At 41.0% G+C, this 16,709-nt stretch overlaps 1 protein-coding gene across 1 annotated transcript in view; it reads left to right on the top strand.

The window, feature by feature from the left end:
- Positions 1–1,144: 1,144 nt before the first annotated feature.
- Positions 1,145–16,709, top strand: part of SIMC1 (SUMO interacting motifs containing 1) — a 38,810-nt gene continuing 23,245 nt past the window's right edge. Inside the window, exons 1-4 of the mRNA XM_077757280.1 lie at positions 1,145–2,484; positions 6,172–6,404; positions 7,141–7,210; positions 16,370–16,524. Coding sequence (XP_077613406.1) covers positions 1,228–2,484; positions 6,172–6,404; positions 7,141–7,210; positions 16,370–16,524 — 1,715 coding nt within the window. The 5' untranslated portion in view covers positions 1,145–1,227. The remainder of the gene's footprint in view (positions 2,485–6,171; positions 6,405–7,140; positions 7,211–16,369; positions 16,525–16,709) is intronic.

Here is a 16,709-nt window from a genome sequence, read left to right as displayed (position 1 = left end):
TACATTTATATATAATTTCTAGCTTTTATTAGGTTGGTTGATCAGAGTATCTAGCTAGCCCTTCTGATCAGAAATGGAACTCTTTTTTTTTTTAATACCGGATTTACTGATACTTCAGAGAGGATATTTGCGTTCATATTCATCAATGAGATTGATCGAAAATTAGGCTAATATTATTTGTCATCCACACTGAGATGGTTTTGAGAGTTGAAAGGGAGTACAATATTTTTCCATGTATATGGCACGGAAACTGATTTTAGTACCATGGGCTGACATCATCAGGATTTATGAACTACCTTATCATTTTGGCAAAGAATGGAGGTAAAGATAGGAGGTTTTCCATAATGAACCTAGTTAGGGCTCAGACTTACACTGTTGCTTTTATAACTGTTATTGTATTACTCTACATATCTGAATATAGGCTGATTATATATTGAATGAAGTTGTACAGAGAAAGAAGGAAAGAGACCTGGGTTTGAATGTGTGTGTCTGTGACTTAATTGTATAATCCTTAGGTAATAACCTAACTCCTCTGAACTCCATTTTCCCCATCTGTATAATGGAAATTATAAGGCCTACCTGATAGGGATATTATGAAAATTAAAGATATGTGAAAGCACTCAACATGTTCTTAGCACATGGTAAATTATCTGCTGTTAGCTTACCTTCTTCTTTAGTTTCTGTTGTAAGTTATCCTATGTATTTGCTTTTTCAAACAAAGATTGCTTTTTCCCTTGTGACTTAAGGTTGAAATCTTCTCTACTGCTCCCCTGTTTACCTTGAATTTCCCACTATGCCCTCAGTTATATGCATGTAGCTTTTGGATAATTTAAGATGGCATAGAAATAGACAGTATTGACACCAGCAAAATTTCAACCAAAAGAAATACTAATGCTTATGTTATACAAAATGTATAAATTTTCAGCAAAGTGAAAAGGTAAAATAGGATTATTCTTAAAAACTCAGATATAAATCTTCTTAGATAAAGCAAAGACTCCCTATTTGACCACTTATATTCTCATAATTCTTTAACAGGACTTCATTGACTTAACTAGAGAAACCAGACCAAGGGCAAAGGATCGCAATGGACTCTGTGTGATTGACCTGACAGGAACTGAGGAAGAAAATAGACCCATTGCCACTCTTGACTTGACTCTAGAACCTGTTGCTCCTTCTCAGAAGGAGCCAACCAGTCTTCAGACATGTGCCAGCCTCTCCAGCAAAGAGATGATGGAAGGGCGGGTAGACAGAAGCTCTCGGCCTGCAGCACGGAGAATCATTAACAGCGATCCTGTGGATTTGGACCTTTTGGAAGAAACCACATTTGAGGGTCCACAACCTCCTACATCTGTCAGTGGGGACTCTGTGTATCCAGCAGAGCCAAATTGTAGTTCAACTGCATTCAAAGGTGACCTTGGCTTCTTGGCAAGCCTACAGCTATCTTCAGATGTTCGCTCCCATTCCCCGACCAGCAATAATGGTGGCAGCAGCAATCAGAGGGCACCCCTACCACCCCCACAGCAAGATGTGCCTTGCCCACCACAAGCCTTGCCGTGCCCACTGCGAGCCTTGCCGTGCCCACTGCGAGCCTCACCCTGTCCACCACGAGCCTCTTCGTGCCCACCACGAGCCTTGTCATGCCCACCACAAACCATGCAGTGCCAACTACAAGCTCTGCCTCACCCACCTCAAGAAATTCCATGCCCTCCTCAAGAGATGTCATGTCCTCAGCAAAATGTGCCACGCTCACCTCAAGACTCATCATGGCAACCTCAGTACTCACCCAGCCCACCTCAAGACTCACTGTGCCCACCTCAAGATGTGCCAGGCCCACCTCAAAACATGTCATATCAACAAGATGTGGCACACTTATGGGATATGCCACAGTCACTGGGAGATGTGCCACAGTCACCAGAAGATGTATCACAGTCACCAAGACATGTGCCACAGTCGCCAGCAGATATTCCACAGTCGCCAGCAGACATGCCACAGTCGCCAGGAGATGCCCCACAGTCACCAGAAAGCATGCCCCATTCACCTGGAGAAGTCCCCCACTTCCCAGGAGATCTGCTCCCTTCAACTGGACACATGGCTTGCTTGCAAGGGGACACGCCCCACTCACTTGGAGACTTGCCTTACTTGCGACAAGACTGGCCTGACCCTCCCCAAAATGAAATAAAGAACCATGACACCCCTGTGGATGTCTCCACTTCATCTTCCCCAAGGTCCTCTCCCAGTCCACAGTCTCCCCAGTTTGAAACTTCCTTAGAGAAAGTTCCTTGGCTCTCTGTTACAGAAAATCCAGCCAGAAAAGAGAGATCACTGTCAGAGCCTGCTAACCTCGAGTGTGCCCAGGTACAAGCACGAACACCACAAAGTGGGTTATACACTAGACCGTGCCTGCACAGACTGAAGTACTTCTTACGACCTCCAGTGCATCACCTCTTCTTCCAGACACTAATACCAGATAAAGACACAAGAGAGGTGAGCTAATTTGTCTTCCCCTAGGGATTAGGTGTCCTTTGTATAGGCCTAACATAAATATGCATGACAGACAGGCTCAGTATAAATTTGATATTTTTATCTTTCCTCCACTTGTAGAATCATCTAGTGTAGTCAGACCTGGGTTCAAATTTCACCCCCACAGTTAAAAACTGGCATTGTAGAAGACACTTTACCTTTCTGAGCCTTAGCTTCTTTCCTATATGTAAAATGGAGATAAAAACATACCTCACACGATCATTAAATGACATAGTATATGTAAAAGTGTCTGTCTTTTAGAGTATCTGGCTCATTATAGGCCTTCATCAAATACTTCTCAATTCCTATGCCTTTCCTTTCCTGATACCCTTATTTTAGTTCTCACATCACAGGGATAGTGATGTCCTTGACACTTCAGTGCTTCCAAAACTATTACTTTCTGACTTTTGGGGAGGAAATTCAATTTTAAGATTTAATGGGAGGGGCGCCTGGCTGGCTTGGTCACTTAACCGACCAAGTCTCAATTTCAGCTCAGGTCATGATCTAACAGTTCGTGAGTTCAAGCCCACCCCACCTCCACTCCCACCCCATCAGGTTCTGCACTGACAGTGCAGAGCCTGCTTGAGAGTCTCTGTCTCCTTCTCTCTCTGCCCCTCCCCTCTTCATGGGTGCATGCACACTGTCTCTCCCTCTTTCTCTGTCTCTCTCAAAAATAAACATTGGGGAAAAAAGATTTTAACGGGAACTCTACTTCCCATTGGTCTTTATGGAGCTGAGAGAACTAAACCAGATACTTTTCTTAGCAGATGTAAGAAACAGTTCGTGGTGAAGTCTTATACTATGAAGCTATTTTTTCATCATCCATAACCATATCCTCAACATTAAGAAGACTGGCTTGAGGGATGCCTGGGTGGTTCAGTTGGTTAAGCCTCCGACTCTTGATTTCAGCTCAGGTCATGATCTCATGGTTCATGAGTTCAGGACCGAGGCCAGGCTCTTCACTGACCGCATGGAGCCTGCTTGGATTTTCTCTCCCTTTCTCTTTTCCCCTCCCAGGCTCATGCTCACTTTCCCTCACCTTAAATAAACCTTAAAAAAATAAACAAATATATTTTTGTATAGAAATAAATAATAAATCTTTTTTAAGAAAAGACTGGTTTGAGGTAATCCATGAATTCAAAAGGTGCATTCTTAGAACAATCAGTCACCCTGTGTACCCTGTATCAGACATTCATATCAATTTGGCCTTGAAGATTGAATTTTTTCTTCTCATTTTAATTGTTGTTATATCTTCTAATATGTTTTATGTCTTCTTTTTCTGAATGAGTCTCCCCAACTGCCCTAGCTCACTCTTTATTCCTGCAGGTTTGCCTCAGGATGGTGATACATCAATCCAGTATCAAGAGCATTTGAAGGACTTGAGAGAGTTTGTGTTTCCCTAGTCTAGGCTGTAGTGCTTTATGGGTGCTGCACAAGTAGCAAAGCCGCCAGTAGATGTAAATGGGACACCATATCCCCTTTCTGTGTAAACATAGATTATAAGCTGGCAGTTAGGCCAAACAAAGGGGATTTTTCTTCTGCATCTTTATTTCTTACCTTAAAGAACCTTGGCCGTCTAGAATACATCTGTAAATCTTTTCTGTCTCTCCTATGAGTTCTTTTGGGCTTTTAGTAAGTACTTCTTCACTAGGTCATTTTCTTCTCAGAACTTCTTAGCCAGTCCCCACTTACCAGCCACTGGCCTTAACTCTTCTGAGTCTCTCTTTGCTCATATCATAAAGTTGTTTGACCTAAAAGTAAACACAAAGCACAAAGCCACCTTTCAAGGCCGAAATAAATACTTTATAAGTCATAGTTCCCCTTTAGTATATGGGCATCAAAAGAATTTATAAACTTTATCTGTTTGTAGATGTCCCCATTTGTAGGCAAGAAATGAATAATATAGGTTCAAATGTAGGTAAAGTGTCTCACATGTAAAATAGTCACAAAAGCAATATTTTTTTGTTCTTCTTTTCTCTGGCTCTTAATTTAATTGCATGACATGTACAGTGTTGGTCTCTGATCAGTAAGGTAAGAGGTTACCCTTACGTGATTTGAGACATAAGGAAAGCTAACTAGACTTCTCCATAAGATTTTCTGGAAGGACAATTCTAGCCATCACTGTTTTGCTGTTACATATAAGCTGTCAGATCTTTGGTTGATGTTTTAAATTTAATACTTGGGGTGCCTGGGTGGCTCAGTTAGTTGAGCGTCCAACTCTTGATTTTGGCCCAGGTCATGATCCCAAGGTCTTGAGATCAAACACCATGTCAGGATCCACTTTGGATGTGGAGCCTGCTTAAGACTCTCCCTCTCCCTCTCCCTCTGCCTCTCCCTCTCCCTCTCCCTCATATTCTCTCTCTCTCAAATTAAAAAAATAATAATAAAATAATAAGCTTAATATTCTCAGATCTTAAAAATAATGTTTGCTTAATATAAACCATTTTAAAATATAAAAAATAATTAGGGTGCTATCAATCAGCATTTATTATTGTTAATAATTTTGGTGTATTTCCTGCTCAGTTGCTTTTTATACATAGGCATTTAAAATTTTTTAATAATGGGGATTTTTAATAAAAACATATTTATTATTATTAGTTTTGTTGTTGAGAGGTAGTATGAATTTAGAGGGCAGATCTGGGAACACCACCCATGTGTGAAGCCAGCTTCTGCCATTTGTTGCATGACAAATCCTTACTCTCTAAATCTCAGTCTCCTTATCTATAAAATAGGAATAATAGTGGTATGTACTTATTAGGGTTGTGAGAATTAAGACGAGAATAAGTTAAATGTTCAAAAATTATCGTTATTGTTATATTCTGATGTCAGAAAACTTTTTCATGTTTTTTTCTTTTGATTATGAAAGTAATATGTGTCTATTATAGAAAAATACAAAAGAGCATACAGAAGAAAATCATCTGTAATTCCACCACCCCAGATAATAGGAAACCACTTTTCACAAATTCTCTCCCAGTCTATATACATACATTTGGGAGGTGGGAGGGAAGCAACCTAACATTTACTGTTGACAGTAAATCAACAAAATGGGATTCTTCTCTTAACAATAAAACATATTTAAAGCATCTTTCGGGGTGCTCGGGTGGCTCAGTCGGTTAAGCGTCTGACTTCATCTTAGGTCATGATCTTACAGTTAGTGAGTTTGAGCCCTGCATCAGGCTCTGTGCTGACAGCTCAGAATCAGGAACCTGCTTCAGATTCTGTGTCTCCCTCTCTCACTGCCCCTCCCCCACTCATGCTCTGTCTCTCTGCCTCTCAAAAATAAACATTGAAAAAAAATTTTAAAGCATCTTTCTTCCTCTCTTTATCTAAGTATCTGATACTAGTATCACAACTACCCTATTTTCTCACCCTCTAAAATCTACTTAGGCTAACTCTTGACCCTTTTGTACTTCTTTTCAATGCTATCTTTTAGCACAGATGAAATTATATGTAGAACTTTGAATTCTTATTTTTTAACCTAGTATAAGTATTTTCCATTAAAAGTTTTTTAGATAAGGCCTTCAGTCTTTTTATTTTTCATTATGAATATATCAAATGCATGGAAAATTTTGCTGTCTTGAACCTGTTTCAGAACCTCTGTATATAAGTCTGTAGAAACCTGTTCTAATTGGTTTATTTTTATCTCTGCAGAGTAAGGGTCAAAAACTAGAACCCATTCCTCATCGAAGACTAAGAATGGTAACAAACACCATTGAAGAAAATTTTCCCCTGGGGACTGTGCAGTTTTTAATGGACTTTGTGTCACCCCAGCATTACCCACCCAGAGAAATTGTGGCTCATATCATCCAGAAAATCCTGCTCAGTGGCTCTGAGACCGTGGATGTACTGAAGGAGGCCTATATGCTTCTCATGAAAATTCAACAGTATGAACCTTTGATGTTGGTGAATCTCCTGGAGAATCTGGACTGAGGGCACAGCTTTCTCTCGCCTAAGCTTGATTCAGCTAACCATTAGAGAGGGGGGCTTAGCTTATTAACGTTATTTGGGTTGCAACTAATAGGAAACCCAATCCAAACTAGCTTTAACAGCTGATAAGAGATTTTAATTATTCATTTTACTAGAAGCATAGGAATAAGACTTAATTCAGTTCAAAATGGTTACCAGGATCCATTTTCCTGCTTTGCTTCTCTCTTGAGGCTCCACATAGTAGTCTTCTCAGCCTTCGGCTTTTATGAGAGAAAGTCCACTTCCTTTATAATCACACCAAAGTTCTGAAATTGAGTCTTATAGGCTTTAATTGGGACAACATAGGACATGAGCCCATTTTTGAGCCCATCACTGTGAACTGAGGGATAGAATAGTATGATGGGCTCAATATACTTCATGGGCTGGGATTCTGGTAGGGTAAAGCTAATGGACTAACAGTAAAAAAGAGTTGATTTCTTCAAGGCAAAATTGGAGTACTAATGCCTTCCAAAAGAAGTGGATGCTGGGTAGCAAAAAAACTGAAGTTCCACTACTGTCATAAGACATGGTATCATGTCAGAGGATAGACAAAAACAGGCTAAGAGGAGGCTTCTTGTTTCTGTTATCTTCCGGATCCCATCCCTTCTTCCACTAAGCCCTCTAGAATTCTAATTGATGTCACTTGACTTTCAGGCTACATCCAGCTAATGCCAAGACAGTGGAGTGGGACTGGAAGCTGCTCACTTATGTCATGGAGGAAGAGGTAACATAACGATTATGAGGGTGTATCTTTTGCATAGAAAGTTTTAACTAGAAACAAAAGTGATGGTAAATCTGGTAGTAATGTCTTTGCCGTTATTCCCTCCTTATACTCCCAACCTCACCAAAAAATTCCTTTAGAAATGGTATGTGCTTTCTTCCAGTTCAAAACTGAATACCTTCACTTATTCCTTTCCTTCTTGAGATCCCACTGAAAAGAATAGTAAATGAATAGAGAAAGATATAAATCCATGGCAATGAAAATAAGGGGAAGGGCAATAGATTTGAATGAAAACTAAAGAACTAAAAGAAGTGTAAGAGTGTTGACTGGTAAAGCTAGGCAGAGAAAGCCACAGGCTATACTACATTTACAGGTGGCTGCAGTCAAGGAGAAAGGAAATCTCCGTTTGGAGCAGAGAGGTTTTTAACTCAAACACAGTATATACAAGAGGGTTAGAGTCAGATGAAGGCTGTAAATGTGTTGAAAGTTTGTAGCAAGAACTGACAACCTCTCCATTCTTGAGTACACAAAGTTCAGTCATCAGGTTACCTGCCCTTCAGGCAAAAAGTCAGAGGACTTTTTTTTTTAATGTTTTATTTATTTGGGAGGGAGAGAGAGATACAACATGAGCATGGGAGGGTCAGAGGGAGACGGAGATACAGAATCTGAAACAGCCTCCGGCCTCTGAGCTAGCTGTCAGCACAGAGCCCGACGCGGGGCTCAAACCCACAAACCATGAGATCATGACCTGAGCCGAAGTCGGACGCTTAACCGACTGAGCCACCCAGCGCCCCATGAGGACTTATTTTTTAAAGACATTGAATGTCATAAACAAAGGCACCTTGTATAGAGTTTGTGCTCCAGAAAAAAAGTTCTGCATTCTGACTTTTAGGGGTCCCTAAATTTGATGGCCAGCGTTCTGTCTGCTCACCCAGAGCACTTGGATGGAACAAATTGTTTTCAACTTAGAATTCCATACTCAACCAAACTATTATTCAAGTGTGAATGTAACATAAAGACATTCCACACATGTAGAAACTTGAAAAAAAATATCCTCACACGCCATTTCTTTGGTTACCTAAAGGTATGCATCTAAAGAAGGGAGGATTAATAAAGAGGGTGGCACAGGATCCAGGGAACACTAGATCTAATCCAAGAGAATAATAAAGAGAACTAAAATTATGGTGAATAGTAGACACAGCAGTCAGTCCAGATTGGAGCAGAATAACTTAGGGCTTTAAGAATGATCTGGGAGGGGTGCCTGGGTGGCTTAGTCGGTTAAGCGTCTGACTTTCGCTTAGGTCATGATCTCACGGTTCGTGGGTTTGAGCCCCACGTCGGGCTCTGTGCTGACTACCAGCTCAGAGCTTGGAGCCTATTTCAGAGTCTGTGTCTCCCTCTCTCTGACCCTCCCCTGCTCACGCTGTCTCTCTCTCCTAGAAATAAATAAAAATAAATTAAAAAATAAATAAAAAAAGAATGATCTGGGAAACATCACCAAGATGATAAACAAGGAAGCTCTGGGCTATTGTTAGCCCATGGAGACACCAAATTAAGAAAAACATATGGACCAGAATACTTCTGTGAAAACTCTGGAGATCAGTTGAGAAGCTTCAGTGCCCAGGAGAATGCATACTCAAGAAGGGACTCAGTGAAAGGAGTAGGAGAGTTTGTGTCGGTTGGTGTGCCCATGTCCCTCCCCCTCCCCTGCATAACATGGTGCAACTGGGAGGAAATTTCACCTGCCCCAGCTCCTCCCAAAAAGTGGACTTTGAGTCCAGTGTCCTGACTTGTTAGGGAGCTGCCCAAGGGATGGTTGTTTTCTCTCCTGATGGGAATAGTGATATAGTTTGGAAGTTGCTGAAAAGAGAGGTGAGCACTGCCACATGTTATAGCTGCAGGGAGTATGCAGTTCCACAGGCAGGTACCAGGGAAGCGAGAGACTGTGGGCTCCTGAGAAGAGACAAAGGCAAGCCATTTGGGAAATTAAGACAGATAAAAGCACACACTTAGTGCAGAACCTGACGTGGGGCCAGATCTCACAACCATGAGTCGACCTGAGCCAAAATCAAGAGCCAGATGCTTAAATGGTGCTCCCCTGACAGAAGAATGTTTTTAAACTATCTTAAAAATGTACAAGAAACTAAAAGAGACAGACATAGACAACTAACTGAAACATGAAAATTATGTGTGAACAAAATGAGAATATTAAACTAAAAATTGTTAAAAAATAAATAGTAAGACATCTCATGTTCAAGGTTGGAAGACTTAATATTGTTAAGATGTCAGTAGTAACCAAAGTAATCCACATATTCAGCACAATCCCTATCAAAACCCCAGGAGCATTTTTTGCAGACACAGAAAAATTCATTCTAAAATTCCTATGGAATCTCAGAAGACCCTGAATAGCCCAAACAATCTTGAAAAAAAAACAAAGTTAGAGTATGCATACTACTTGATTTTAAACATATTACAAAGCTACAGTAATCAAAACTGTGGTAATCTCATAAATACAGACATACATACATATGCAGTAAAATGGAGAACCCAGAAAAAAACATTTGTGAATATGGTCAAGTGATATTCATCAGGGATGCCAAGACCATTCAAAGGGGAAAGATAGCCTCTTCAACAAGTGGTTTTGGGAGAACTGGATAGCCATATGCAAAAGAATGAAGTTGGACTCTTCTCCAATACCATATACAAAAATCAACTCAGAATGGATCAAAGATCTCCTACATCATACCAAGAAGTCTAAAACTCTAACAAAAGAAGCTTCATGATATTGGATTTGGTATTTTTCTCTGATATGATGCCAAAGACACCAGCAAAAAAAAAAAAGCAAACGTGACTATATCAAAGTTTAAAATGTGCACACTCCAGAACACAATCTGGAGTGAAAAGGCAATCTATGGAATAAGAGAAAACATTTTGTTAAGTTTTATAAAGTTTTTTTATTTTTTTAAGAGAGAGATTTCACACACACACACGCAGGAGCAGAGGAGGGGCAGAGGGACAGAGAGAGAATCCCACGCAGGCTGCACTCCTAACACGGAGCCTGACTCAGGACTCTATTCCATGACTGTGAGATCACAACCTGAACCAAAATGGAGTTGGACCCTCCACCGACTGAGCCACCTGGGCACCCAGGAGAAAACATTTTAAAATCACATATCTGATAAGGGGTTAATATCCTGAATGTATAAAAGAGCTCCTTAACATTTCACATTTTTCTACAAAACTGACAGAATTAAAGGGAAAATAGAAAAACAAAATAACCTGATTTTTAAAAAGGCAAAGGACTTGAATAGACATTTCTCCAAAGATAATATACAAATGGCCAACAAGCTAAGTGTCCATCAACTGACAAATGGATCAAGAAGATGTGGTTTATCTATATAATGGAATACTGCATGGCAATGAGAAAGAATGAAATCTGGCCATGTGTAGCAACGTGGATGGAACATGAGGGTGTTATGCTGAGCAAAATAAGTCAGGCAGAGAAGGACAAATACCATATGTTTGCATGTATAGGATGATTAGGAGGAACTTAACGGAAGACCATGGTGGGAGGAGAAGGGGGAAAATAGTGAGGGAGAGGGAGAGGCAAACCATGAGAAACTCTTGAATGCGAGAACAAACTGAGGGCAGATGGGGTGGGGGGAGGGGAAGGGGGTGATGGGCACGGAGGAGGGCACTTGTGGGGATGAGCACTGGGTGTTATATGGAAACCAACTTGACAGTAAACTATTTTTTAAAAAATGGTCAGCAAGCATATGGAAGGACACTCAGCATCACTAATCACAGAGAGTGCAAATCAAAACCACAGTGAGATATCATCTCAAACCCATTCAGGATGACTACTATTAAAACAAAAATTTGAGGGGGGTGGGCCTGGGTGGTTCAGTCAGTTAAGCATCTGACTTCAGCTCAGGTCATGATCTCACAAGTTTGTGAGTTCAAGCCCTATGTCGGGCTCTGTGCTGACAGCTCAGAGTCTGGAGCCTGCTTCAGATTCTGTGTCTCCCTCTCTCTCTGCCCCTTCCCTGTGCACGCATGTGCTCTCTCTTTCTCTCTCTCTAAATAGATAAACGTTTTTAAAAAATTAAAAAAAAAAATTTTTAACAGAAAATAAGGCATAAGTCATGGCAAAGATGTAGAGAAATGAGAACACTTGCCCACTGTGGGTAGGATTATAAAATCATACAACCACTGTGGAAAACTACATGGTGTTTCTTCGAAAAGTTAATAGAATTACCATATGATCCATCAATCCCACTTCATATATTCCCACATGGGTATATATGTAAAAGAATTAAAGAAGGATCTTGAAGAGAGATTTGCACAGCCATGTTCATAGCACCGTTATTCAGAATAGCCAAGAAGTGGAAACAACCCAAGTGTCTGTCAATAGATAACTAGGTAAACAAAATGTGGCATATACAGGTACAATGAAATAGTAACTCTGCTTTAATTAGGAAGGAAATCCCATATGCTACAACATGGATGGTAGCATAATGAGGATATTATACCAAGTGAAATAAGCCAGTCACAAAAAGATCCTGTGTAATTTGACGTACACAAAATGTCTATAGCTGTCATTAATATAAAAAGCAAACAGAGGGGTGCCTGGGTGGCTCAGTCTGTTGGACATCCAACTTTGGCGCAGATCATGATCTCAGGATTCGTGGGTTCGAGGCCCACATCGGGCTCTGTGCTGACAGCTAGCTCAGAGCCTGGAGCCTTTCTTTGGATTCTGTGTCTCCCTCTCTCTGACCCTCTCCTGTTCATGCTGTCTGTCTCTCTCTCCCCTACTCATGCTCGCTCGCTCTCCCTCTCTCTCAGAAATAAATAAAACACTAAAAAAAATTATTAAAAAAAAAGCAAATAGAATGTTGGTTATCAGGGGCTGGGGGAAGGAGGAAATGGGACGTTATTGTTCAATGTATGTAGAGTTTTATTTTGCAAATGGAAAAGTTCAGGAGATCTGTTACATAACTATATGAATATACTTAAAAATGATTAAGATAGGGTGGCTGGGTGGCTCAGTGGGTTACCATCCGACCCTTGGTCTCAGCCCAAGTCTTGATCTCAGGGTCATGAGTTCAAGCCCTGAGTTGGGCTCCATGCTAGGCATGAAGCCTACTTAAGAAAAAAAGCAGGGACGTTGGGGCGCCTGGGTGGCTTAGTCGGTTAAGCGTCCGACTTTCGCTTAGGTCATGATCTCGCTGTTCGTGGGTTCGAGACCCGCGCGGGGCTCTGTGCTGACTGCCAGCTCAGGGCCTGGAGCCTGTTTCAGTCTGTGACTCCCTCTCTCTCTGACCCTCCCCTGCTCACGCTGTCTCTCTCTCTCCTAGAAATAAACAAAAATATTTAAAAAAAAAGAAAAAAAAAAGCGGGGACGAGCCCTGGGTGGTTCAGTCAGTTAAGCACCCGACCTCAGCTCAGGTCATGATCTCACAGTTTATGGGTTTGAGCCGTGCATCAGACCTGTGCTGACAGCTAAGAGCCTGGAGATTGATTAGGATTCTGTGTTTCCCTCTTTTTCTCTGCCCTTCCCCTGCTTGTTCTCTCTCTCTCTCTCTCAAAAATATAAATGGTTAAGATAGTTTAAATCTGTGTTAAATGTTTATCATAAATTTTAAAAATTTTAAAAAGAAAGCAGGCAATAACATGTTGGCAAGAAAATGGAGATACAGGAAGTCTGATAACATTACTGGTGGGAATATTCATAAATGGTAAAGCCACTGTGGAAAACAGTTTGACAGTTCCTTTAAAAAAGTAAACATAAACTTATCATATGACCAAGCTATTCAACTTCCAGATACTGACCCAAGAAAAATGAAAATACGTGCCTAACAAAGACTTGCATGTGAATGTTCATAGCAGCCTTATTCATATTAGCCAAAAGTGGAAACAACCCAAATGTCCATCAACAAATGAATGGATGAACAAAATGTGCTACATTCAAACATGGGAATGCTAGTCAGTAATTAAAAAAAAAAAGAAAAAGCTCTTGATATGTGGTGTAACATGGACAAACCTCAAAAAATATTAAGCTACATAAAAGGAAACCATACACACAAGATCACATGGTGTATAATTCTGCTTATATGAAATGTCCAGAAGGACAAGTCAGTAGAGCCAGAAAGTAGAGGAGTGGTTGCCTGGGGCTATAGATGGGAATGGGAACTAACTGTAAATAGACATGAGGGATCTTATTTCAGTTATAAAGATACTCTAAAAATTGGTTATGGCCACGATTACCAAACTCAGTAAATTTACAACAAATCATTGAATTGCACATTTAAAATGGGTAAATATGTAAGGGTTGTCAATAAAGTTGGTGTTTTTTTTTAAATGTTTATTTTTGAGAGAGACAGACAGACAGACAGAGCCTGAGCTGGAGAGGGTCAGAGAGAGAGGGAGACACAGAATCTGAAGCAGGCTCCAGACTCTGAGCTGGCTGTCAGCACAGAGCCCGATGTGGGCCTCAAACCAGTGAACCACAGATCATGACCTGAGCCAAAGTTGGACGCTTAACCAACTAAGCCACCTAGGTGCCCCAATAAAGTTGTTTTTAAAAATGAAAAAAAAAAAAAAAACGAGAAAGAAGGATATTCTCAAGATTCAGCACCATTCTTGAGGAGTTAAAAGAAGTAAAGTGATTATTGTAGGCAGTATAGGGAGGATAACGAAGAAACTTTAAGAAGATCAAAAAGCTTCACAAGAAAAAGTATTTTCTTCTCTGCCTGACTTATTTCGCTCAGCATAACACCCTCAATATCATATGTTTGCACGTATAGGAGGATTAGGAGGAACTTGACGGAGGAACAAGGGGGAGAAGAAGGGCAGAAATGGTGGGGGAAAGGGAGAGAAGCAAACCATGAGAGACTCTTGAATGCTGACAAAAACTGAGGACTGATGGATGTGGGGGGGAGGGGGGATGGGCATGGAGGAGGACACTTGTGGGGATGAGCACTGAGTGTTACGTGGAAACTAATTTGACAATAAACTATTAAAAAAAAAATATTTTCTTAGTGTACCACATGGATTTCCAGTGTAGTAAATAATCTTAACATAGTCCTCATACTGTAAACACTATTTGTAATATTTAGAATCAGTTTTTATATTAAAACAGAAAACAGTTTTAGCCTTGACAATGGAAAACACTAGATGATAAAGATTACTAGGTGAAAAGGGATAGGATCTCTGAGAATAGTAGGGCTTTTATGACATCCTTATCCTACAAAATGGAGAATCAAGAGGTACCATCTGTAGATGATGGAACATCAATTGAGATAGTTATTTTAGGAAGAAAAATGGGGAAGTGGCATAAGTGAGTTAAGTCCTTATCTAGCACAGCAGAAGCCAATAGATAATGTCTAAAGTTGATAAATCAAGAAGTAGTGGTAAGATCGTTTTTTAGAGATGTGTAGAGTAACTTTCAGAAGAAAGAGTAAAATTTCCCTCTAGGGTGCTACAGTGGGGAAGCAGTAGATTTCATCATAAGTCTAGCACAACTACTTGATTTTTAAAAAATCATTTGCACCAGGGCCCCTGGGTGGCTCAATTGGTTAAGCATCCATCTCTTGATTTCAGCTCAGATCATGATCTCACGGTTTGTGAGCTTGAGCCCCACTTACACGTTGACAGTGCAGAGCCTGCCTAGGATCCTCTCTCTCTGCCCCAATCCTCTCTCTTTGCCCCTATCCAGCTCATGCACACTGTCTCTCAAAATAATTGAGAGACATTATTTGTACCAATTAATGAGAATTAGGGGAAAAAACATATGCACATTGGAAGACAAAGTTATCACATTCTTACCTTCTTTTTATATTTTTTTAGAAATTTTTTAACGTTTATTTACTTTAAAATTTTTTAATGTTTTTATTTCTGAGAGGGAGAGATACAGCATGAGCAGGGGAGGGTCAGAGAGAGGGGGAAATACAGAATCTGAAGCAAGCTCCAGGCTCTGAGCTGGCAGTCAACACAGAGCCCGACACGGGGCTTGAACTCATGAACCCTGAGATCATGACCTGAGTTGAAGCCAGATGCTTAACTGACTGAGCACCCAGGCGCCTCTAATGTTTGTTTATTTTTGAGAGATGAGCACGAGTAGGGGAGGACCAGAGAGAGAGGGAAACACAGAATCCAAAGCACCTCCAGGCTCTGAACTGCCAGCACAGAGCTCGATGTGGGGCTCAAACCCATGAACTGTGAGATCATGACCTGAGCCGAAGTCAGACGCTCAACTGAATGAGCCACCCAGGCGCCCCTCTCACCTCCTCTTAAAAAAAGAAATCATATGTGCTTACAATGGTCATTCATTTTCCTGCTGACTAAACCATACCCTAGTCCATTACCCTGGTGTTTGGAAAGTTCCCAGAGTCCAGAAACAGTTTGGGGCCTTATTCTTTGAAGTTTGAAAGCCTGAGCTCCTGGGCCTATATCCCAGCACTTGTCTCCCAGTAAAGGGAAACCAACAAATAGTGCATGTCTGCCTGGCATGTCACAGGTACTTACACTGGCTTTGATATAGTTATCACCACTTAAATCACAGAGACACTGAAACTCAGAAGGGCAAGTTGAAATGAGTGTGGGGTTTAAAACAATCAAACAAAAATAAATACATAAGGTCTGTGCGCCATCACCGCCCATGCGCTTTACCTGCATCAGTTAGGCTTTCTCAATTAGAATCATTTCACCTGTAACAGAAAATTCAACTCAAACTTGCTTAAACAATAAGGATATGAACCAGCTCATGTTACTAGAAGTTCAGCAGTGGTATGGACATCATGGTTGCTTGATCCAGCAGCTCAACAGAATCATATAGGAACCAGTTTTTGTCTCTGTGTTCTGATATCCACAATTTGAGATTTATCCTAAGGCTGATAGTCAAGTTTAGTGAGAGACTGACTTCTCATGGCTCTATATCCCTTAAATTCAGAAAGCCTTCAGTCCGGAACCTCCAGGTTCCGGGATTGCCCAATTTCCCCTCTTTTATAATGACCTAGACTGCCTGCTCTTTCTCAGGAGTGTCTCTTTTAGGGACATACTTGGTGATGCATGGCCTTCCCTTAGACTTCATATTTAGGAGAGCCTAATGCTCACTGTCATCGGGAAATTGAAAGGAAATCCTTCTCATTTTTTCTCCTACAGGGACAAAATCTGCCTGGGCGAGTCCTCTTTCTGCGTTATGTGGTACAGACCCTGGAAGATGACTTCCAGCAGATCCTGAGGAGGCAACGACAGCACCTGCAGCAGTCCATTGCAAGCACTGTGCTGTCCTGTGACAAGCAGCCCCACAATGTCAGGTAACCAGCACCTGAGCCCAGTGATGCTAAGAAGTAGGGGCCGTAGGTGGGCAGCTACTCAAGGCTAGAGAACATCAAATGGGTGAGACTTGATAGTCACACAGTAATATAACAGGGATAGCTATTAAAACTATAGACAAAGAGTGCCAGAGTGGCTCAGCTGGTTAAGCGTCCAACTTGATCTC

Source organism: Crocuta crocuta, unplaced genomic scaffold (assembly GCF_008692635.1).
Source record: "Crocuta crocuta isolate KB4526 unplaced genomic scaffold, BGI_CrCroc_1.0 scaffold131, whole genome shotgun sequence".
In the NCBI taxonomy this organism is placed as follows: Eukaryota; Metazoa; Chordata; class Mammalia; order Carnivora; family Hyaenidae; genus Crocuta; species Crocuta crocuta.
The sequence above is the reverse complement of the archived record's forward strand: the minus strand, read 5'-3'. Positions and strand labels throughout refer to the sequence as shown.